This window comes from Chaetomium globosum, genomic scaffold, assembly GCF_000143365.1.
Source record: "Chaetomium globosum CBS 148.51 scaffold_7 genomic scaffold, whole genome shotgun sequence".
NCBI classification, from domain to species: domain Eukaryota; kingdom Fungi; phylum Ascomycota; class Sordariomycetes; order Sordariales; family Chaetomiaceae; genus Chaetomium; species Chaetomium globosum.
Window position 1 is genome coordinate 1,866,443 of NT_165982.1, and position 23,532 is coordinate 1,889,974.

At 56.2% G+C, this 23,532-nt stretch overlaps 8 protein-coding genes across 8 annotated transcripts; 5 read left to right on the forward strand and 3 right to left on the reverse strand.

Annotated features, from left to right (window-relative positions):
* On the forward strand, positions 1-2,374 carry CHGG_10175 (uncharacterized protein; the record flags this gene model as incomplete). Its single annotated transcript, XM_001228101.1, has 3 exons — positions 1-95; positions 212-307; positions 370-2,374. 3 exons carry the CDS (start codon positions 1-3, stop codon positions 2,372-2,374), a joined length of 2,196 nt encoding a protein of 731 aa, XP_001228102.1.
* A 1,372-nt stretch (positions 2,375-3,746) lies between these two features.
* On the reverse strand, positions 3,747-5,190 carry CHGG_10176 (uncharacterized protein; the record flags this gene model as incomplete). The annotated part of the gene is made up of 2 exons (XM_001228102.1): positions 3,747-4,979; positions 5,056-5,190. 2 exons carry the CDS (start codon positions 5,188-5,190, stop codon positions 3,747-3,749), a joined length of 1,368 nt encoding a protein of 455 aa, XP_001228103.1.
* Positions 5,191-6,323: 1,133 nt separating this feature from the next.
* CHGG_10177 (uncharacterized protein) lies at positions 6,324-6,667 on the reverse strand (the record flags this gene model as incomplete). Its single annotated transcript, XM_001228103.1, has 2 exons — positions 6,324-6,467; positions 6,524-6,667. The coding sequence occupies 2 exons, from the start codon at positions 6,665-6,667 to the stop codon at positions 6,324-6,326; spliced, it is 288 nt and encodes a 95-aa protein (XP_001228104.1).
* Positions 6,668-6,966: 299 nt separating this feature from the next.
* CHGG_10178 (uncharacterized protein) lies at positions 6,967-10,136 on the forward strand (the record flags this gene model as incomplete). Its single annotated transcript, XM_001228104.1, has 2 exons — positions 6,967-7,227; positions 7,497-10,136. The coding sequence occupies 2 exons, from the start codon at positions 6,967-6,969 to the stop codon at positions 10,134-10,136; spliced, it is 2,901 nt and encodes a 966-aa protein (XP_001228105.1).
* A 1,747-nt stretch (positions 10,137-11,883) lies between these two features.
* Positions 11,884-15,800, forward strand: CHGG_10179 (uncharacterized protein; the record flags this gene model as incomplete). The annotated part of the gene is made up of 4 exons (XM_001228105.1): positions 11,884-11,900; positions 11,976-12,094; positions 12,170-15,480; positions 15,534-15,800. 4 exons carry the CDS (start codon positions 11,884-11,886, stop codon positions 15,798-15,800), a joined length of 3,714 nt encoding a protein of 1,237 aa, XP_001228106.1.
* Positions 15,801-17,107: 1,307 nt separating this feature from the next.
* Positions 17,108-18,426, forward strand: CHGG_10180 (uncharacterized protein; the record flags this gene model as incomplete). The annotated part of the gene is made up of 2 exons (XM_001228106.1): positions 17,108-17,476; positions 17,602-18,426. 2 exons carry the CDS (start codon positions 17,108-17,110, stop codon positions 18,424-18,426), a joined length of 1,194 nt encoding a protein of 397 aa, XP_001228107.1.
* A 1,229-nt stretch (positions 18,427-19,655) lies between these two features.
* On the reverse strand, positions 19,656-20,497 carry CHGG_10181 (uncharacterized protein; the record flags this gene model as incomplete). The annotated part of the gene is made up of 2 exons (XM_001228107.1): positions 19,656-20,120; positions 20,186-20,497. The coding sequence occupies 2 exons, from the start codon at positions 20,495-20,497 to the stop codon at positions 19,656-19,658; spliced, it is 777 nt and encodes a 258-aa protein (XP_001228108.1).
* A 722-nt stretch (positions 20,498-21,219) lies between these two features.
* Positions 21,220-23,434, forward strand: CHGG_10182 (uncharacterized protein; the record flags this gene model as incomplete). The annotated part of the gene is made up of 2 exons (XM_001228108.1): positions 21,220-21,969; positions 22,031-23,434. The coding sequence occupies 2 exons, from the start codon at positions 21,220-21,222 to the stop codon at positions 23,432-23,434; spliced, it is 2,154 nt and encodes a 717-aa protein (XP_001228109.1).
* Positions 23,435-23,532: the final 98 nt, after the last annotated feature.

Sequence of the window (23,532 nt, forward strand, 5' to 3'; positions counted from 1 at the left end):
ATGCTGACGAGTGCCACATTCAGTGACTCGGGGATGGATGGATCTTCTACATCCCATATTGCAGAGACTCCGGCACAAGAAGAACCCACCGAGCTGTAAGCCATTCACCCCTTCCCTCGAGTACCACACAGTCCATCTCCCATTTACCCCCAACAATTACATGCCTTCTTCGACTTGTCAGGCAAATGTTAACGTCTTGAAACACCATTAGCATCCCCCCCTCGGAAGCAAAGGTCGAAGGTGGTCTTCTCGACCAGCCGCCTTCTGTGGGCCGCACTGCCTCTCCGCCAGCAGACTCATCTTACCTGTAAGTTCTGTCGCCTATTTTCTAAACACATTCTCTAAGTCTATCTAACTTGAGCTGAATAGCAGTCTCAACGGCAACCATCCGCCACCAAACGGCGAAAATAAACTGTTGAGTTACGAGGATAGCAAGCCGGGCAGCCCCGCTGATACCACCGAGGATATCGACTTGGATAACAACGAGGAACTCACACCGCCACCCGATTCCCCCATCGAGGATACATTGAGCCACACCTCAAGTATCCCCCCTAATATTCTACAGGACGAAATTGTTGTGGGGAGCAACGCTCATAATAAGTCTTCCCCAACCCAAGCTCCTGAATCGGAAGACGTTGCGATGGGCGAAGCAGAGGACAAGCCACTCATCATCCAGCATACGAAACGGAAGCGGGTCTCGGGCGTATATGCCGAATCCGTCGGTGAGAAGGACGTCAGCCCGGCACCTACCGAAGACATGGATATCCGCCGCCCGATTCGCCCCACCAAGGCACAGAGCGTCGGCGGCGTAAAGGGGGTGCTACTTGGCTATTGGCGTGATTCTCCCGCAGAGAATGAGGCGGATAAGCATGGGGTTGTTGGATTTATCGACATCCGAGATCGCCTCCGCACTCGTATCCAGCCCACAACCCGGGATGGCCGGCCGATGGACCAGAGATATCCGATCCCGCCCGGCCCTGGTGGTAGCTGGGTCACCTTTGACAAGGTAGCTTTCAATGACCACCTCGTTGGTCACAATCACCATGTGGTCAAAGAATACGTTAAAATCCGCGCCGAGGACCACCGCAAGGATGAGGTGTCGGAGGGCAGGGCTAAGCTAGACCTGGAGGCCGTCGAGAAGGCTGCTGAACGCGTGAGGACTAACCCGCCCCCGGATGCTGCCACGGCACCTTTGGTTGCCTACGGGCCCCAGGTTCCCGCTAATGCCGTCATTCCCAATCGACCCGAGAGCAAGAAGCGCCGCTTGGCTGGTTCCTTTGGCGTGCCGTCCGAGTCGCCAAAGTCCGTTCAGCCGTCCCTCGATAATATACCCGGTACCAGACCGACGAGGATACTTCTTGGTTACTGGAAGTTGTCCAGCGAGGAGGATCCCATCAACAAACATGCGGTGTTCGGCATTCTCGGCGCCAACGATATGTTCAGGGTCAAGCTGACTCGTGAGACACGGGATGGGCGGACCGTCATTGGTAACTTCCCCAGTGGTGCCGGCGCGCTCTGGATTCACTGGGATGAAGTCGAGTTCGACCCCCATCTTCGTAAGCTTAGCAGGAATGAGGTTAAAGAGTACTGCCGGGTCCGGCAACGCCAACTCGACTTTGGGGAGGGCCCAGAGGAGCGTGTCGCAAATGAGACCAAGGCTGTCTACGAAGCTCAGCAACGGGTCGTGCAAAGCCTTGCAATCGGCATACCCCTCCGGAAGGACGACCCGGATCTTCTCCCCATTGCCATGAAGGGGGCCGTAGTGGTGGACAGCTACGGCCATAGCTCTGGCAGCCCAGCATCTTCCTTCGTGTCCCCTAGAATCACCGAGGAACTCCGCCAGTCACGGCGCCTCGAGAACGGGCCCCGTGCGGCGGCGACAGCAGCGGGCCGCCATCCTCTTCCCGACGTCGAGTTCGGTGCCGCCAACCGCACCCCGTCCGGGCCCAGCCCCGCCGCCCTCGAGCGCACCAACTCGCTCGCTCGCCGCGAGATCGCCCGTCTCGAGGCTGCCCAGGCACGCGCCGACTTGCGCGCCGCCAGCCGCGAAACATCTCTCGGCCCAGTCGCTGCGGCAGCGGCCGCGGCCGCCGCCGGGTTGACCTCGAATCACAGCGCCGCAAACGGCGGCGACGGCAACGGGAATGGCCACTTCCAGGACAACGTCTCCCGTCTCAACAAGGTGTGGGAGGCGCAGGAGGCTAACCGCCTCCGCGCCGGCGGCGAGGACGCAAAGATCTACATGGGCGTCAAGTATCAGCGCAAGCAGAACGGGCCGTTCCAGGGCAAGCTAGTCAGCCAGGGCATGATTATCACCATCGACGGCGAGGACTATGTCGAGTATCGCGTCCTGACGAAGCCGACCTTCTTCTAAGCGGCGTGAGGGGCTTGACTTTATGTGTATGGATGGGTTCAATAATTTCTCCGGTTTCTATCACCGACAATCTCGGGTTTCGGTATCATTAGACCTCGCGCTTCGGGTCTCTTCATCTTTTCTCTTTCTTTCTTTCTTTTTCTTTTTTTTGCCGTGTTGAGAATGGGGCCGGCGTGGTCTAAAATCTTTTTTTCTTGTGTGTTTTTAATGTTGGGCGATGGGATGGGCGATACCCGGATTCTTTTTCCATGGCGTGGGGGTTCTCTCTCTATCTTCGGCCCTTCTCCTATCTATATAGGGGTTGTAATCGGTCTCAGGCGGGGTTGACGGGGGAGATAAAGAGGGGAAGCGGCGTCTAGGAGTCCTGGACATGGATGAATTTGCCTGGGGTCGAGCGGGGGGAGGTTTCTCACGACTGCTGCTTTGCGTTTCGTCCGTTGCTCTCTTTTCTTTGCTTTGTTGATGGGTGGACCATTTCGATGGTCTTGCTTTCCCATCCTGGCCGCGGGTCTCGAAGCAGCGGGAGCTGTGTTTGTGGAAAACGTTGTTTGCGACTTGAACGGTGGAGGTGGCTTTCTTAATGCTTGAGGCATCTGGCAGCTTCCTCATTGCTTTTATTCCGCGCTGCTCTCTCCCACTGGCCTTAATAGCTAGCAGACATCCGTTGCATTTACCCCTGATTTGCCGATCCTTTTTTATTTCTGCTTATTTGCTCACTTGCTTTCGTGCACCGTTCCTTTGCTGGTGGCTGTTGGGGAAGTGATACCACGGGATGAAAGCTTGATGCTCGCGAGGGAAATAGATGGCCTGGTAGACGTTTGTTCCTTATCACGAAACGTATTCCACCCGTTGAGAAAAGAAGGTCCCAATGTTATGTGTATACGTTGTTTTGTAGGACGCCTAGGCTACATGTTGATGTAAATCCCCTACCTGTCGTCACTCTGCGACGTAACCCCGTTCTCCCTTATAATCTTCCCAATGAACAACCCACTTTTGGTTTATTGAAGAACGATTCAGAAAATTACCATTGGAAGGATTGGAGCACTGAAGTTCTCTACTGATGGTGTTGGAAAAAAAATGCTGCGAAACAGCCCTTCGTTAAGTTGTTCAGTCGCGTGAATGTAAATTTTATGTTCTTGGTTTAAATATAGTTAACTATGCCGTTCCCAACACTAAACGCATCATTGTACGAAGCCACGAGGAGAAAAAACCAAGCTTCGTCCATGGCCTTTGCGGCATCACATCATGTAAATTCATGTCGACCCGAACAAGGGTATATCGCGGATTCTATCGATCAACCATCGCCGCCTCACATCTCTGACAAAATGAAAATAATCTTTGTTAAAAAAAATCATGAAGCCACCTCCCCCATCTAAACATCGTTTTCATACCCCTCCGTTTTCATATCCTTCAGCCCCAAGTCCTCCTCCTCTTCATCTGTGCGCTCATACTCCTCAACAGTCATCTGCCCGTCCGGCTGGGAGGGGTCCTCGGCTGTGCTCTGAACATAGCTGCTCGCGAGTGGGTCTGTGAGTATGATAGTGAATTCACTTTCGCCCTTGATAGCTGTGTTGAGATCGTCGAAGAACTTCTCCCAACGTGTCTTCTCCTCTTTATCGAGCGAGTCGTTCTTGCGCGCCGCCGGCCCAGAATCGGCATCGGCCTCAAAGATCTGGCTGTGCAAGTCATCACGTATCTGGGTAAGCAGGCCCTCGACCGTGGTGAAGCGGCCACCGAGAGTGCCGGGGTTGACCGTGAGGCTGAGCTCAGGGCACTCGAGGGCGCAGCTCTCACTCTTGAGGATATCGCGCGCGAGGTCTTCGACATTGCGGACGCGGAGGGTGACTTTCTTGCCCTTCTCCGGGATCTCGCCGCCGGTTTTGACGTCGTTCGACTTATACCCGCAGTCGTCGCATGACGTGTTCATGATGACTACTTGCCGGAAGTGCGGGATCTCAACCATTTTCATGTTGGTCGTACAAGAGTGCAAGCAGCCGGGGCAAGAGGCCGGGAACTGGTAAATCTGATCGGGAATAATGTCGCCGTTTTCGTCGAGATCGTCCGTTTTGGCGGTGTCGGTAAGACCGAGGGCTGCGTTCTGCTCGGGTGTGCGGAGAAATTCTCGCTTTGACCACTTGCCGACGCCGTCGCGCGGGTCAGGGGCGATGAACGAGTTGCCCGCCGGGTCGTCAACCGAGACGCGGAACGGGAATGCTTCGCCGTCAAGCATTTTTCTGCCCTGAGTAATGACCTCGGCTACCTTGTCATACACCTCAGGCGTTTGCTCCTTGCGCCCCTCCTGTCCGAACTCCAGGTCATCGATGATCGTTCTCAGGAGACCCTCCACGTTCGAGAGCTGGCCCTTGCCAGCGGGGACTTCCACATCCAGCTCAATGAACTTAACAACGGCTGTGTCGGACTTGATAACCTGGCGCTCAAAGTCGGGCATCTCTGTTAACCGGAGCTCGTAGTGGGCACCCTTGAGTTGGAAGGTGCCTGCAGGCTGGATTTCGTTGTTGCTGAAGCCGCAGTGGTCGCAGGAGAAGGACATGATGATAATCTCGCGAAAATAGGGAATCTTGGTCAAGAGAAGGCGTGTCATACCCTGTAGTGGTGACGGTTAGCAAACGTCCATCAACGCGCCGGTCTTTCCGATTCTGAGGTGAATGCGTGCGACTTACATTCTCCTCGCAGTTCATGCAGAGGGACTCGATCTCCTCAACCACCTTCTCATCGTCCTCCGTTGTCCCATTAGGGGCGGCCACCGGAGCGACCTTCTCGGCCTTCTCTCCGATAGTGTTGAATAGGTCGGTCATCTTGTTTAATTTGCGGTGGTACTTTCCAAGATGTCCGGTGTCAGAGAAAATTTTGGAGGGGTAATTTAGCTTTGCTGCAAAAGTTTTGGCGGGGTAGTGATTGAGAAGGCGGCGTTGACGCCTCTGAACCACAGTGGGGCTGCAGCGTTGGGCAGGCTTATGTCATGGCCACAGGCTTGTCTGCGGAGCCTGGTGTGACACATCCAAGCTTCCCGAAGGTTCAGGAACTCACTCGCCTTATCTTTGCATGAAGTCGGCCAGACTCAGACCGAGCCCAGGCCCCGAGTTTCGCGACGCGCTAGATTGGCTCAACAAAGCCTGCAATCCAGCTTTCCTGGACTTGGCTCGCTTTTTGCTGCTGGCGTTGGATGTTGTCTTTTGAGAGGTTGTTTCTTGGGCGGTGCTGGATAGAGGCGTGCTTGTTCCTAGTCTAGAAGCTAAAGTAACTTTCTCCGCCCTCGCTTTGCGCCTTGTGATAGGAGATGGCGCCGGGAGTTTGACATTTGTCAGGCTGCCGCAATGACCGCAGGTGATGACTTTCATAGGTCCCAGGCTCGTCTGTGGACGAGACTTCCGCGGTCCTGTCCCTTTGAGCATTTGGGATGAGCGAGACTTTTGGCCGGCTTTCTGCTCTGCCTTGACTTGCAATTGACTGCCCTGACCAAGGAGCATGATGTGGCCGCAACAACTGCAGATATGTTGCCGGTTCTTATCTGACAGGGTCAGTTCGTGCTCGATCATGAGGTCGTTGCGACGGCTCATTAGGTATGCCGACGTCTCGGGGGCGGTGATTGCTAGTAGATGCCCTGCATCGGATAGAAAGCTGAGAGACGCTGTTAGTTCGATAGGATTCATCTTGCCCGTAGATGTGATGAGTTGTTGGTGAGCTTCTGGGGAGAGTCGGATTGTCAATGTCCTCATGTTGTGGAAAAAACACCACAAGTGGGGCTTGAAACGCAGTCTGACAAATTATATCACTGGAACCCTGGTTGTTGATGTTTACCTTGATGGACAAGGCATCACCGCCCAACTCACCACTAGTTCGCTCAGCTGTTTGAGCTCCCAAAAATTGATAACTTGTATTTATAAATGAATTGCGAGCCATTTAACCACAGATTCATGGGATCACGCAATCATGCCCGCACAATGTCCCATTTGAGATCCTTGATGCTCACTTCTTCTCCCGCTTTCTCGTCATAATCGAACCATTCCCCCTCTGTTAGTTCTACACCTTCGAACTTGGTATTCGAATCAATTCCGTCCACCAGCCACTCGCCCTGATTGCTGTCAGAACCATGTGCATTGTTTCACTTGAGGGAGTCCTGTAACAGACCTCTGGAAGGAACTCGGTAAACTCCAGACCTCGACAGTCGAACTCGATGATCTTTTGGGCTTTTGCGGGTTCCGTCTGTTCATATGGAGTTGGGGCGGCTTTGATCGTGGCCGACGACTCCCTCTGCGCAAAGCACATAGCCATGGTCAGACGACGTTGAACCGAAGGCACTGGGGTACGCTATACCTTGCAGTTTTTACACTTCCACACAAAGTTGGCCTCGCCCCGGCTGCCACTCATCTCGTTGTTCTCCTAGTGTGGTGTGAGCCTTGACCTAATGGAAGGGGAGCACACAGGACTCACGAAGCGGTTGACAGCGATAGGGTTTGGATGGGTCTCTCTACAAGATGTACATTGCACCTTGAAAGTATAAAAGAAGTTGTTCTCCTGGGTGTCTTGCGGCCTCAGGTTCGTTACTCTAAGCAAGGCGTGCCCAGTTAGCCATGGATACCTTGGCCTCATCTCTGGCGATTGAAGAAAGAACCTACCCCGCCAACTCCGCCGAAAGTGTGAGCGCGTACATTGCGGGACTCTTTTGTGTTGTTGATGTTTTGTCGACGGAGGCCAACTTTGGATACGGCGACGATCCAGCAATGTCGTCGCTCGTGGTGTTGAGGGGCACTCTGCTGCCCCACATGGAGGGGGACTCAAGAAGCTGCCCCACTTTAAGAAAAAGCTTCGGGAAAGGACGAGGCTCAACTAGGGTATGGACATGTAGGGACTTGACATCTATCCGTCTACATGTGTGTCTTTCACCTTTCTATTTTCTGTCAATTTCTAAGATTTTAGTTCTGTGTAAGATACTTATCGAGCCACAGCAACCATCGCTGGCATTGGGAGAGTAAATGATAGATAGGATGGACGCTTGTTGCTAACCTCGCTCAATGATACTAGCCATGATTTACCACCCAATTTCCATCCCGCTTAAAGTTTAAAGAGAACTGGTCTGCTATACCTCACTACCTACTTGTAGGGATCAATTGTCACCGGGAAAGTATTCAAAAACCTAGAAAGCTCGACATTCTGTTTTGATGAGTGGAGTGCTTCGTCAAGCCAAGTTCTAGGTCTAGAGTGGATCCCGAGCGGCACATTGCAGTCCGGGCCAAGCAAATTGCTCACAATTGACGTGATTTCAGAATCCCAACATCATCCCACCAAGCTTCGTGTTCAAGTGCCAGCTCTAATTCCTCGGCGACACCCGATTCCACCAATCCGCAACCCAAAATCGCAGGTTCAGCTTGGCCGACATGCCGGGACGATGCTGGGCTTCCGGTCAATGGCAGCCCAGCTGCGGGCCTGCCACTGCCGGGCGTGCCTGCGATCAACAAACACGGCTGCACGACGGGTGACGACGGGGAGGACAAGCGCCGCGGGCAACCTGGGACGCCGCAAAGTTATGGCTAGCGATGTCTTCACCGCCTGCTATACCGCCATCATGGCGACAGCCGCCGTAGTCGACGCTGGCCGGAAAGACAGGCGCAGACGCGAGCTCGATAACAAGATAGCCGAGGCGAGGAGCAGCTTGGCCGGGTTGTTCGAGGAATCGGCCGGCCAGGACCTCGCAAAGGTCGCCGCGTTCCAGTACCCCGATCTTCCTTACTCCGGACCGTTAGAAAAACTTGACGTGCTGGGCGATATTTGCAAGCTTGAAGCCGACTTTCTCCAGGACCTGCAACGGAAGCGTCGAGATCGACACAAGACAGCCCAGAACGTGCGCGAGGGGCTCGGCCTATCTTGGAACCCAGAGCTACCCGATACGAGGAAGACAACGTTGGTTAGGTGCGAGGAGGTCATCGCGGCCGAAAAGCAATGGAATCTCGAACGTCGGGAGCCTCAGACCGAAATACACATGGAGAAAGTGACCGATATGATTACTGATCTGGTGGATCGACTTATGGCAGAGGCTTGGTGGATCACAGAGTTCGAAGCTCCCGGGTCGCACCCCTCTCTGTATAGCCCAGACTCGGCCAACACCATGATTCGCATGCTGCGTTCCGACGGCTACCCGAGCTACACTCACCCCGATCTGGCCCCCAACGACACTGTGGTCCAGCGAGAGCGTCTGAACGAAGTTAACGTGCAGATTCTATCCGACTGGTCGCCGCCTTTCCGGGAACGTTATGTTGCAAAAATCTGCTACAACTTGCTCGTGTGCGGTGTTACCCCAGGCATCCAAAATTACAACATGTTGATTTTTGCCTTCTCGTTCATTGGCGAGCACAACCTGTCACAGGCCGTGGTGGATTCCTTCCTCTTTTTGAGCCACATGAAACCGACAGAAGCAACATGTCTCTGCTTATTACACCACTACCGGCTGAAGGGGGACGTCGTCGGCTTCCAAAGCGTCATCAAACGCATGTTCGGTTACGACCCCCGCGGAATAGGGTTGATGCGGAGGACGGCCGACTACGTTGAACGGTCCCCTGAACTCCGGACCTGGGTCTTGACAAACGACGTTGCCGCGGTCAGCGGACACTTCGTCCAGCGCGCCCCTTTCACACAGGACGTGGCCGAAGCCATCTTGGAGGGCTTGATAGATTTCGGCATGTTCCGGGAGGGCGCAAAACTGGTTGGCGTCTGTCTCCGTGAGCAATGGAAGCTCAGCAGAGATTTGATGTGGAGGCTGTTCCACTCTTGTCTCACGTTGCTTGACTCGGTCGCGGCCAAGATGTTGATCCGGGGGTTGCTTGACAACATCGATCAAACGTCGTTGATGCTTCTTGGTCCCGAGGCTGTCGGACCCGGGATCATCCGACAACTACGTCACCTCCTCAACATCGTGCAGGCGACGACGCTCCCAGGGTTTAGCAGTGTTGGACACACCAGCTTTCAGTCCGACAACTCGACGAGTAAATCTGACAAAGCACGTCTCCAACACCTGGCGACGGCCATCTGGATAAGGGAGATGTGGCACCACACCAGCATGATGGGCTGGTGGCTGAGACGGGCTGACAAAAAGCTCTTGGATAATGACATACCCCTCATCGAGCGGCTCGATATGGTTCTATCTGTTCTCAACTTCGCGGCCGAGCGGCCGAAACGAAAGATGGAGAAATCGGTGCACATCCAACGCATAGCAAAGGTGGACTGGTTGATGGCGCAAACGGTTTCGGCTGACTTCCACATCCGGAGCGCAGAACACGCCATCCTCAAGGACGTCGCTAAAAAGATGCCGCGTCAATTACGGACATGGACGCACTATAAACCTACGATCGCTGTCGAAAAACGAATCAACCGCGCCCTCTTGTATGACACACCAGGGACGATAGAACACAACGTGGCCTGGTGCTTTCACATCAGCGCTGCGCTCGATTATGAGATCAAGAGGGCACTGGTGTGGTCACTCCCAAAGAAATATGCCAAGAAGCTCGAGGAGACGCAAAACGATTCGGGTGACGTCAGCCTGGTGAGAATCGTGGCTTATTATCACCACTATCTGGCTAGCATGGAACACCAGGAAGCACAGGCAAAGAAAGTGACACCGAGACCGGACCCCTTTGCGAGGTTGCTCCAGGCTCTGCCAAAACGCATGTTGTTTTGGACGAAGGATACGGCGGCGGCGGGAGGGGCAGCGGGAACTCCCGCGTCACCACCGAAGCCCACCGATTGGTGAGGAGGAAGATGCGGCATTGGCATATGTAAGCTATACATTTGAAGGACGGCGTTCTGTACATGTACGCATATATACCCAAGGGGCACAGGTAGAAAAGATTTAGAGGTGCGGGACATCATAGAGCAATACCACATGGTACGGATTTGACGGATATCCTAACAGGTCTGCCTAGGTAATAGTACCTCATAACATCCCAATCACACGGTATGTAGGTACCTCTTTGGCCCGGCCCAAGCTCGATGGGTTTTTGACACTATGCATGTTTGCAAAACCGGACGAGGATAAGGTTTGTAAACTGGCCAGGGGCAGTCGCGTGGGATAGGTTCTGGCCAGCTCCGCTGAGGAGGCGAGAGCTGTCACAAGACCAGCATGTCCCGCCAATGGCACCCAGCAATGGGCCTGACTAGCGATGATATTTTCAACGACACGAGTCACGAGGTCCTCCCTTCATCCTATTTTGCTTTATAGATTTTGTTAGTCAAGAGGAAGGCTGGGAGGTTAAGAGTACCGGAAGCGGTGAGCACGCTCAGACGGAACCTGCATGAGACCCCGAGACCCTCGACCTTCCATAAACCAGGGGGCAAGAGATGCGGGGGATTCATGACACGCCCTCCCCGGTCCCGCGCACTCGCCACCCCGCAAACCGTCCGAAACTCGCCTCTCGGGAGACCATGAGGGTTGTGAAGACAGGCGAGTGGCCGCCACAATGAGAGAGAGAACAATGGTCGATGGTGGCTTCTTCCAGATCTGTGACGGACCATGACCCAATGGGACCAATCCTCTGCCGCACCGGACGCCACGGCGACCTTTGACTGGTTCCCGGGCGGTTCGGGCGAGGCGGCTGGAAATTCAGCGGGTCCCGCTCTCTGGTATCGATCGGGGCTCGGCCTGGGGTCCTCCCTTTCCCAGGCCCCACCCGGCCCTGTCCCGTTTCGTGTTTTGTACCTGGGGACTTGAGGTCACAGAAAACAGTTGAGTCGCCGCCAGGGTCGCGGAAACAAGAGGAATGTACCTGTACTTGGGATATATTGGTATCATGAGGCGTTTAACGCACCCTCCCGCCCGTATCTTAATTGATACCCCTGCCCACCGGGTTCATGATATGGTCCCCGTTGTGAAACGGGAGAGACGGAGAGCCCAGGGTCTCACTCACATCGTTTTCTCGTCAAATCACTATTATGACATCATCTATTCCAGAACCCCGTGCCCATTCATTCCTTACTCCCTCGACGGAAAAGCCCCCTTTTGTTCTTTTTTTAGTGGTCGCAAGACCGGTAGTTCGACCTCCCAGTTGTTGTTGCCTCGGGCAAACCCCAGGTCTCCAACTGCCCTGCTTTGCTGCCGCACCTTCATCTCTCGGTTTGCGTCACAGTGCGGTAACGCGTTCTTCACGATTGCCAGACCTCCGAGGCCAGGGCACTGGGCGATAAAGGATTCTCCCTCTTCGTTGCATGCCTGCCCGTGTTTTCCGGTTTTCCACATAGACCGTGGCTTTCAGAATGCAGGCGACCAGCCACTGAACTTCCATCAAGCAGCGGGTTCCAGGTTTCATCCCGGTCACTTCCTCAAGACCCTCCTCCGACCGCTCAATTATCCGCATCCAGATATCCTTGTTTTTTGGCACCGCTAGTTTTATCAAAGTGGACTTGTTTACGATCATCTCTCATAATTCATTTTTCTTCTTCCTTACAACCCACACACATTAGCATCGCTTTCCCGCACTTCGACATCTCAACGCAGCTTCAGCATGAAGTTTGGTCGAAAGTGGGTACATACCGCAGATTGATACAGAGCCATATCTCCCCTCTGGGATCCCCAACGACTGACCCGCGTGTGCAGTCTACCGAGGAATCAAGTTCCAGAGTGGGCGGGCTCGTATATCAACTACAAGGGCCTCAAGAAACTTATCAAGGCTGGTGTCAGGGCAGCCCAGGACGGAGAGCAGGTCGACTTGGCTGGTAGGCAGCACCAAATCGGAGACCGCCAGGTCTCGCTTATACACCATGCATATGTGTACTGACTGTCCCTGCCAGAATTCTTCTTCGACCTTGATAGGAACTTGGAAGATGTCGACTCGTTCTACAACAAAAAGTTTGCCGACGCCTACCGCAGGCTCAAAGTGCTGCAGGACAGATATGGCAGCTCGCCCGATGTTGTTGCGAACCTCGACGATGACGAGATTGAGGAGCTGATGGGCGCCTTGCTAGAGCTGCGTAGCCAGCTGCGGAAACTGCAATGGTTCGGTGAGATCAACCGCCGCGGGTTTGTCAAGATCACCAAGAAGCTTGACAAGAAGATTCCGAACACGGCAACGCAGACCACCACACAGCACCGCTACATCTCTACCAAGGTCGATCCCTGTCCGTTTGCCAAGGACACAGCTATCGCAAGGCTGCTGGCTGAAATCAACAAGTGGATTTCGGTACTGGGCGACAGGCATCATGTAGATGATGCCGGGTCCGAGAGGTCGACTCTTTCCCTTGGGCGGGCAACGGCGAAAGCCATGCTTAGTGTCCCCTCTGGATTGTTGGACAAACTCGACCAGGCCACCCGGAAGGATGATGTGGATGCCCTAACCGATGGTCTCACAATCGGGAACCTCTTGACCCCGGAACCGGCCGCGCAGAAAGTGCTGCTCAACGTGTTGCAACGATCCATTTCCGCTCGGTCAAAGGGCTCCATTGCATTTCTGCTGAATGCCATCACGTCTCTAGACGAACCTGATGACATCAACGAGCGGAACTGCATCCACAGACTGGTGATCCACATCGGCCGAACAAAGACGGTCTCGGCTCAGAACGAGGAAGACTCGAATTTGGCTACGTTTCCCTTCCCGGGTGCGGCGCAATACGCTCAGAACTATCTCACCCCGGCAGCGTCGCCTCTTTCCGCCCCGAGGGTCTGTGGTCTTAAGGAGTCGGATCTCCTCACCAAGGATGATGAGGCGGTCCAGACGTTGATTTATTTGCTGGAGGGGCTCAAACCAAACCAGAGAGCGGCGCTGAGAGCAAAGGACAGCTTTGGTCGGCTCCCGCTACACTACGCTGCTCAGTTCGGGTTTGTCGTGGTCTGCCAGATTCTGATGAAGAAAATGCAGGACTGGGGGCAGTTTAATGTCGAAAACGGCATCGATGCTCCGGAGTGGCAGGACAAGGACGGCAACGCGCCCGTGCATCTCAGCGTCCTCGGCGGCCATCGTCTGACTACCAAAGCCTTGCTCCAAGGCGAAGATTGGCAGGGCGTGAGCGACAACAAGGCCGAATTGAGGCGGGCCGTTTCCAAATCCAGCGCCGTCTTGGCCATTGCGACCAAGGCCAATTTCAAGCCAATCGTCGAGATGCTGGTTGACGCCGGCGTGGATATTAATTGGCAGGACAAGCACGGCGAGACGGCGTTGCATATTGCCGCGCGGTTTGGTCACGAGGAGTGCGCCAAGGTTCTGCTGAAGGGGACGGAGGAGCAGAAAGCGAACTTGGAGCTGGTCGAGAATTCGTTCGCCTGGACACCGCTGCACATAGCAGCCGTAGACGGCCACCCGTCCGTTGCCCAACTGCTGGTGGATGCCGGCGCCGATGTGGACAAGGTGGACTCGTCGGGCTGGACAGCCAAGGAACATGCTGCGTTGAGGGGACATCTCGTTATTGCACGCCTCCTGGCTGCGCATAGTAGGGAGGAGGGCGATACAGACACGGCCAGCTCCGACGACGAGAAAGTCACCGCAGAGCCCGTGGCTCGCGAGGTTGCCTCCCTTGGCGATAGGAGGTCGAACGGCGCTTCGCGCCCGGCAGAGCCGGTCAAGTCGTTCGGGCACCGCTACCTCAGAGACGAGAGCTTGGTGCTTGTGAGTCTCGGTTCGATGGACATGCGGAAGAATGTCGAGGCCGTGACTCTGGACAAAGTACCCCTCACACAAGCCCACAATACCCAGTTGGATACGGCTCTCTCCATCGTCGTGTCAGCGCAGGGCGCTGTGGGCGAGCCGACCATCATCGATATGCCCGTCCATGAGAACATCTCGACCGAGCCGATCGTCTTCACCACGGCTGATGCCACCAAGGTCAAGCTGCTCTTTGACATCGTCCCGACCTATTCAGGTAACAACGACAACAAGGTCGGGCGTGGTGTCGCGCTGCTGTCTAGCGTGCGGTCGACTTTCGGCACCAAGCGGATGAGTCTGCAGGGAGACCTTTGCGTTCCGATCGTGGGCGCCAACCTCGATGTCATCGGCACCGTTAACTTCAATTTCCTCGTCATCACGCCCTTTTCGCACCCCAACATGGAGGTGACGGAGCAGCAGACGTACTGGAAGAAGATGACGTCGACCATGGTGATCGGCCACCGTGGTCTGGGCAAAAACCTCGTTTCCAACCGGTCCCTGCAACTAGGCGAGAACACCGTCCCGTCTTTCATCGCGGCCGCCAACCTCGGCGCACAATATGTCGAGTTCGACGTGCAGCTCACCAAGGACCACGTGCCCGTCATCTACCACGACTTTCTCGTGAGCGAGACAGGCTTCGACGCGCCCGTCCACACCCTCACGCTCGAACAATTCCTGCATATTAACCCCGACTCCTCCCGCCACAAAGGTGGCAGCAGCAGCGGTGGCAGCGGCGACGGCGGCCACCCCCCCCTGCCCCAGCACAAACAAATCAACAAGACACGGAGCAACAGCCCGGGTCCGCGGCAGCGGTCCATGTCGATGGACTGGCCGGCGGCAGGCCATCAGCAGCTCAGCAAGCACCACGACATGGATGAGCGGATGAAACACACCCGCGACTTCAAGGCTAAGGGCTTCAAGGCCAATTCGCGTGGCAACTTCATCCAGGCGCCCTTCGCGACGCTCGAGGACCTCTTCCACAAGCTCCCCACGTCGGTCGGGTTCAACATCGAACTCAAGTACCCGATGCTGCACGAGAGCGAGGAGCACGACATGGACACGTACGCGGTCGAAGTCAACTCGTTCTGCGACACCGTCCTGGCCAAGGTCTACGACCACCTCGATCTCGGCGCGGGCGCAGGCAAGACAGAAGAGGGCGCGGGCGGCGGCGGGGCCAGGCATGTCATCTTCAGCTCGTTCAACCCGGACATCTGCCTGTGCCTGAGCTTCAAGCAGCCCAACATCCCCATCCTGTTCCTCACCGACGCCGGCACCAGCCCCGTGGGGGACATCCGCGCCAGCAGCCTGCAGGAGGCGATTCGTTTTGCGTCCCGCTGGAACCTGCTCGGCATCGTGAGCAACTCGGAGCCCTTTGTTAACTCCCCGCGCCTGGTCAAGGTCGTGAAGCAGAATGGGCTGGTGTGCGTCAGTTATGGCGTGTTGAATAACGAGCCCAAGCTCGTGCAGGTATGTTCCCTTTCCCCTTTTTCTTCTCGTATTATTGCTAACGCAATCCACAGCGCCAAGTAAAGGAGGGTATCGACGCCGTCATTGTCGACAGCGTCCTGGCCATCCGGAAGGGTCTGACGGGCGGCCGGGAAGCAACGGCACCAACAACAACAACAACAACAACAACAACAACAACAACAACAACAACAACAACAACAACAACAACAACAACAACAACGAGTGGCGACGCGCTTCGGGAGAAGGTAGTGGAAGTAGCGGTCAAGGACGGAAATGGGGTTGCTAATGGCGGCGGCGGAAGTACAGGGGCCTCGGAATGAGTTGGGTGTGTGATTTTGGGGGGATGCTCATTTTGTGATAGACGGCGATGGCGCAGGAGGGGAATGTGAGCGAGCGTTGCATTTCGGATCACAGGGGCATTTAGGAATTTCCACGCGCTGCGCTGCGTGGTCGGTGGTCGCTTGGGAGGTCGGAGGCCGTCGGCTCTAATTTGAGCAGCATGGATTCAACACCATGGGGTCTCTCGCATATGGGACGCATTACGGAAGAGGTGCGGATTTTGATTAGACAAATAGAGCTCTGGTTTATTTTTCTTCTACATGTGTACTTCACATGATTTGCTGTTTTGTGAGGGTGTCATTCGGCATGGAGACTTTGTCAGCGGTTCGGTTCTCAGGCTTGTGCATCAATATCGAAACGGGCATGGGTGGGTAGGCTATAACTTGATGGGCTGCCTCCCGTACTCTTGTTGACCGTTCAACCCCGGCAAACCAATGGGGTGCCGGACGCATGAGCAACCTAGTGTGGCCAATGGCATCACGGGCCCGATCGGGCAGTTAGGAGGAGGACGCGAACCAGCGGCCTGCGTCGCTTCATCTAGGGAATGTGTGCTGGGGCCCTTTGGGGCCGTCGCTTCGGGGCTGGATGTCTCGTTTGGATTGGTCATTTCCGTCAAGAAGGAACTTATGTGAGACCGGCTTTCCCTTGTTAGGGGAGGCCATGCGCGGTGGGCGGGTTTGACTTGTAACGTGGTTGCGCTATTGATGATGGCTTGGTAGGGCGGGCGGATACTTTACCGCATTTCGGTCGCCGGTGAGGTGTCCCGCAAGGGCTGCTGATGTCAACACTGTCGGGGTGTCGGGTGTTCTGCTGAAAACTGACAACGGAAGACGCCGTCGTTGGCTCCCTCACAATTTGTGAGACAGGGAGGATTGGAAAACGACGCATTTGACTTTTGTGTTTGCGTTTTGTGATGGATCTTATGTGAATGCGATTAGTTTCCCCGCTCTTATTGCCTCGCCAGTCAATCAAGAAACAACTCATATCGGCGTGCTAGGCCAACTTCAGCAGAAGGTGATCACCGTCTATCCATGGCAAGACCTCCTGTCCGATTTGCAAAACTGCCCCGCCCCCTCCATAGGTGACCTGGTCGCCCCGCGCCACACCCGGTTCAGCTCGCACCACTGCACTGCTCGACACAGCAATCCTTACTCACCCTTCCGTAGCCGCCTTTTTCTTTATCAGCACGGAACAGAAGTGCAGCACCGTGACAAAAAGTCAACCTTCTCACCACCTCTTTCGAAACAACCACTCCACACTCAATCCAAATTATCGAACGACCATCTCCATGGCCGGCCCTCCTTCTCCCGGCAGCGACGGGCCAACCTTTGGGCCTCCACCGCTTCCCGCCGGTTGGATTGCCCAGTGGGACGCCTCGTCCAAAAAGTACTATTTCGTTCAGTTATCAACGGGCGCGTCGCAATGGGATACACCCACCGAGGCTGCCCCCGTCGGCGGCACCCCCGCCGCACGCAGCGATCACCCCTACGGCGTGCCCCATGGCGCCAACGGCGGTGCCGAGATCATCGTGCATCCTGACGGCAGCCGGACCGCGAGGTATCCCGACGGGCGGCTCGAGCCTGTGCACCCGCGCGAGGACGACTATACCAGCGGGACGAGGGGGATAGGTGGCGGGGATGGGGATAGGGGTCTTGGAGTATGTTATTACCGTCGTCCCCTTTCTTTTCCGTTCTGTTCTTTTTGTTCGCATTCGATTCGATCCTTCTTTCCCCCTTTTCTGCGCTACATCATTTACTGATGCTGACCCTCTGCCTGTTACAGTCCTTCCTCGGAAATACGCTCAGCTCGCTCGGCGGTAAACAAGGCGGCGGATCTCATGGAGGCGGCGGCGGTGTTGGCGGAGTTGCTGGACAGCTAGTGTCTGGACTTCTCTCTTCTGGCGGTTCTGGTGGAGGACACAGCAGTGGCGGTGGCGGCGGCATTGGCGGGAAACTTGCCTCGCAGCTGGCTTCTAACCTGTTCTCCAGCGGCAAGCCATCGTCGCAGCCCCAGAACTACCATGGTGGGCAGTCATCCGGACACTCTTCAGGCGGTGGTCTCGGGGGTATCGTCGGAGGCGTCGCTAATATGTTTGGCGGGAAGCCCCATGGCTCGGTAAGGTTCAAAACTCTGAAGTGCCACCACAAAAAGCTAACGGCGCGACAGGGCCAAAACAACTTCGGTTACTCGAATAACGGCCAGACAGGCGGGTACAGCGCACCGGCCCCGCCGACTTCGTACCAACCACCCTCACAACCCGGAACCACCCCGTCTCATTACGGTAGTGCGTCTTCGTATCAGTCTTCAAGCCAGCATCACGCCCCGTCATCTCAGTACACCTCGTCGTACAGCACCAGCGGCCCGTCGTCACACAACCAAAGCTACGGCGCTTCGCCACATGGCCAGTCCCAATCCTACGGACCGCCATCCTACGGTGCCCCTCCCGCTGTACCCGGCGCCTACGGTCAACACAACCAATCGCATTACTCCCAACCCCAGTATTCCAGCGGTGGCTCTGGTGGCGGGCATTCTGGATACCCTTCGCAGCCGCAATACGCTTCGGGCGGGCACCATCAGGGGTATGGCGGCAGCGGCCAATATCACTAGGAGGATGGCAATGACCGGTTACCCGAGGCTCCTACTCAGTTAAGACCTATCACGACGTTGGGGATAGTTGAACAGAGAAGGGGGTTGACGTGGCAGTGGGATCGACGAGAGAGGACGGAGCGGGAATCGGATGGGGGGTTTAGCCATTACCAAACACGAGAGAAAGGGGACTCATTCCCTCAACCCCCCACACAACAGGAGGCGCTGACAACTCTGGAGGAGGGAGCAGCGTGAGACGGCAGAAGAGCGCAGGTAGTCGTTGTTACTAGCGGCAGAGGGCTTGCCGCGGCGCGGGTAATGTTCGAACAGGATGGTCAATCTCAATTGCGGAAAAGGGAGAATCCATTGTCTCCGGCCCCAGCCGAATATCTCAGTCCACTGCGCTACAGAAGCCGGCCAAACCGAGAAGCGCGACGATGCGGGAGGGTAGTGTGGATCGAGTACAGAAGCCAGAGAGGCAAAGTAGTCTAGGTCACTCACCAGACCGAGAAGGCTGCCTTTCCGAATTTCCACTGTCGTAGGGTCCGTCATGTTAAGAGGCAGAGACCCGGTTCTCCCATACCCCAATTCGGTTAAGGTCTATCGAGTCGGAGGGAGAGGATTGCCGTTTCTATCACTGTGCGGTTCACTAGGTTGGAGGTGGAGGCCTAGTTTTCCTAGCCTTTCACGATCATGGACACCGCCGAGCTGAAGCAAATGACTTGGTTCTTGAAGGACCCTTCTCGGACAAAGTCGGTCACGCCTAGGGAGCCGGTGAACTAGAGGGAGCGGACGGCGGATGGGTCGGAGGGGTGGGAGACATCACGGCAACAATTCGAAGAGCGAAGTAATACGGACCGCAACCTGGCTTACTTTTGGGGGAAGGAGTTGTGCCCTCGGGTTCATGATCAGCGGGAGCGCGCCACGACTGTTGCTCGTTAGTTACGGAACCACAACTCCATAGCTCCTCCACCATGGGAGCTATACCTCTAACCGAACCCAGATCGTGGGCCAAGAAGGAGGGCGGAAGGGGAGGAGACAAGTGCGAACAATCAGGGGGGTTAAACTGGGATCCAATAACCCCAAACGTTAGAATTTAGGTGCGCTGGTTTGTCAATTAGGTTCATATTACATTTGTACGTTAAGCGATTTATCTGTCGTACCAAAGGATAGAATATCCATCTTACTCGGCGTGAAGTACCATTACAGCGAGCAGGTCTCCCTGCCCAACCCAACCAACACCCCCTCCATCACTGCCTCTTCTTGACGGCCCCTTCCCACCCACCACCACCACTAGCAACCACCAACCCCTGAATCCGCGCCGCCGCCCACCTCGCCACGAAGAACGCCACCACGGCCACCGCAACAATGAAGCACGCCGTACCTACGAGGGAGCGCGGCACTGCGTTGAACAGGAACGGGTCCAGGATGATGTCCACGTCGACGGGCGGCACCTCCCGCATCAGCGACGCGTTGGTCGTGAAATAGTCGGCGGCCGCGGCGATTCGCAGGAGGAGGAGGGAGGCTTCCTTCTGCTCTTCGCTGCTGTCTGTGCTGGTGGTGGTGGTGGTGCTGCTGGTGCTGTCGTCTGCTTTGGGTGGGGGTTGTTGTAGTTGCTGCTGTGCGGCGGTGTAGGCGTGCAGGGAGGTGATGAGCGAGGGCGTGTCCCATACTGTGGAGAGCGGGAAGGTGGTGAGGGTGAAGGCCGTTGGTTGCTGGGGTAGGGGGGTTAGATCACTAGGCGGCGGAACTGCCCCATGGAAATGGTGGTGTAGCTTACCGTGGCTGCCCAGCAGACCCGCACTTCATAACGCTGGTGGGGGGCGAGGTTGTCGAGGAGGAGCCATGTCACTGTCCCCTCGGGGTGTTCGGGGGAGGGGAACTGGGCGGGGAGTTGGGTCCGGAGGGTCCCGTTGGCGGGTGCGGGTGTGAGGGTGTGCAGGCGGAGGTCGGAGAGGGTTGGGTGGGTGAGAGGGATGGTGACGGGTTCCGGGCCGAGGAAGATGGTCTTCTCCGTGTTGGCGAGGACAGAAGTAAAAAAGAGAAAGACGATGGAAAATACACGGAGCATTACGGTGGTGGGTGATGCCATTGTGATCGTTATCGTGAGTTCACCGCCAGCATCTGCCCTCCGTGATAACCCGGTCAGGTCCGGACTTGTCTAAGTCAATGATCCGGCTCCGGGCTCCGAGTGCCCGCCGATGGTTGCCTGTGCTGTGCGGGTGGAACTGGTCGATGACGGATGGGTTGCAGATGGGCTTGATGAATTGCGGCATTGCCAAGCCGAGCCCAGAACGCCCACTCTGTGCCACTCCACAGCCCTCTGTCCGGAGATTGCCTGTCAGCCACTGAAGAGAAGAGCCCCCGAAGGACAATCACATGCGAGCAGTTAAGTCTTGGCTACCCCGGACCTGCTTGCCCATTCCAGCAAGTGGGTGACGCAAGGACCGAGGAACGAGCAAAGGACAGGCCAGAAGAGGAACCACCACAATTCCGGATTCCGATTCCTGGCTATCTGCCAAAGCACGACAGGAATTATCCCCCTTCCGCGAAACGACTGCAACAAATATAGACGGCCAGCAGGAGTAATTAGGGTATCGAGAAGTGTCAACTTACTTTCCATCCGAACAATCCCCGACCATCATCCACTACCCACTTCAACTCTCAACTCGTCTCATCCCGCTCTCGTCGTACTACTTCGTACTCCGTTCGACACCTCGACGCGCCGAACCGTTCTCCCGATGATCGCCGCCGCGCGGCCGTGACCCGTCTCCTTTTCCTGCTTGTCGCCGTCTCCTGTCGCCATCATACGCAATGGCGCCGTCGCTGTCGAAGCCGGTACTGAGCGGCGTCGCGGCGCGCGCCCGCACAGTTCGCGGCATCATCCTCCAACTCATGACCATGTACCTGCGCAACCGCACGCGCATCTCCCGCGCCGTCTACATCACCCTATTCCTAGCCCTCCTCCACCGAATTCGCAACGCCATCGCCGATCAGAGAGGGGCCTCGGCCCGCGAAGCCGAAAAGCGCGCTGAGAAAGCCCGCAGCACATCGATATCTGAGGTGGACGATGAGGGCAAAAAGAAAAAGGTCGAGCTGAATCGCGAGTTCTTTCGCTCGTTGATGAAGCTGCTCCGGATTGTCATTCCCGGGTGGCGGACTAGGGAGACACAATACCTCATCAGCCACAGCATCTTTCTGATCCTGCGGACAGTAATCAGTCTAAAGGTGGCGGCTATGGACGGCGCCATTGTGAAAGCCCTGATCAAGGGGAATGGGCGCGAGTTCTTGAAGCGCATCATGTGGTGGATGCTGATCGCTGTGCCGGCGACCTTCACCAACTCCATGTTGGCGTACCACCAGTCCGAACTCGCCCTGAGGTACCGGACACGGTTGACCGAGTATATCCACGATAAATATCTGTCAAAGTTGACATTCTACGGAATCTCGGCCCTTGACGACAGGGTCAAGAATGCTGACCAACTAATTGCCGTAGATGTAACCAAGTTCTCCAACAACTTGGCAGAACTCTACAGCAATCTGGCAAAACCGATCCTTGATATGGTGAGAATCCCTTAACCACCCCCCGGCTACTTACTAATGTTACGGGCTAACTCAAAAACAGACCATCTACACGATTTCGCTCTCACGAAGCGTCGGTGGAGAAGGGGTCGTCTTCATGTCGCTTCTCGTCCAGCTTTCGGCGGCTATGATGCGAGCATTAACACCCCCGTTTGGCAAATACGTGGCCGATGAGGCGAGGTTGGAGGGCGAGTTCCGCTTCCAGCACTCGAGATTGATAAACCATAGTGAGGAGGTTGCCCTATACGCTGGCCACGCAGCCGAGAAAGACACACTCGACAAGGGCTACTTTACGCTGATCAAGCACATCAACTATCTCCTGCGGAAGCGCTTCTACCACGGCTTCATGGAGGACTATGTTGTCAAGTATATCTGGGGCGCCCTAGGTTTGATTCTCTGCGGTCTCCCCGTGTTCGTCAAGCTGCCCGGCCAGGTCGTCTCCAACATGGGTGACCGGACAGAGAGCTTCGTGACCAACCGGCGGATGCTTCTCGGGGCCTCGGACGCCTTCGGCCGCCTCATGTTTTCGTACAAGGAAGTCATGGAGCTCGCTGGATACACCTCACGCGTCTCCTCGCTCCTCGAAGTGATGGACGATGTGCAAGCAGGCAATTTCTCCAAGAAGCTCGTCTCGAGCTCCGACACAGAGGCCAACGCCGCCGTGCTCAAGGGCCGTGGCAAGATCATCCCCAGCAAAGACATCAAATTCACCGACGTACCTATCATCTCCCCCAACGGCGACGTGCTCGTCCCGGCGCTATCCTTCTCTCTTCAGCAAGGCGATCACCTTCTGGTCGTCGGCCCCAACGGCTGCGGCAAATCCTCTCTCTTCCGCATCCTCGGCGGCCTGTGGCCCGTGTACGGCGGCACCGTCCACAAGCCGCCCTTCCACGAGATCTTCTACATCCCGCAGCGGCCCTACCTCTCGAGCGGCACGCTCCGCCAACAGTTCATCTACCCGGACGGCCTGAGCACCATGGTTAACAAGGGCGTCACGGACGACGACCTGCACGCCATCCTCCGCATCCTGTCGCTCGAGCACCTGCTCGAGGTCTACCCCGGCGGCTGGGATGCCGAGGCCGAGTGGAAGGACGTGCTCTCGGGCGGTCTGCAGCAGCGCGTGGCCATGGCGCGCCTCTTCTACCACCAGCCCCGCTACGCCATCCTCGACGAGTGCACCAGCAGCGTGACGCTCGAGACGGAAAAGGTCATGTACGACACCGCCAAGGAGCTGGGCATCACCCTCATGACCGTCAGCCACCGCCGCAGCCTATGGAAGTACCACACCCACATCCTGCAGTTCGACGGCCAGGGCCACTACGTGTTCAGCCGGCTCGATCCGGAGAAACGTATGGCGCTGGAGGACGAGAAGGAGGAGCTCGAGGTGTTGCTCAGGGGCGTGCCCGAGATTGAGAGGCGGGTTAAGGAGCTGACCAGCGGGGAGTAGGCATCCTGGCTGCGGGCGGACGGTGATGGGGATGAGTCGTGTCCGGGGTCGGGCGCAGTAGGTGATGGCCAATAGAGAGGAATAAGAGGGAAGTCCAA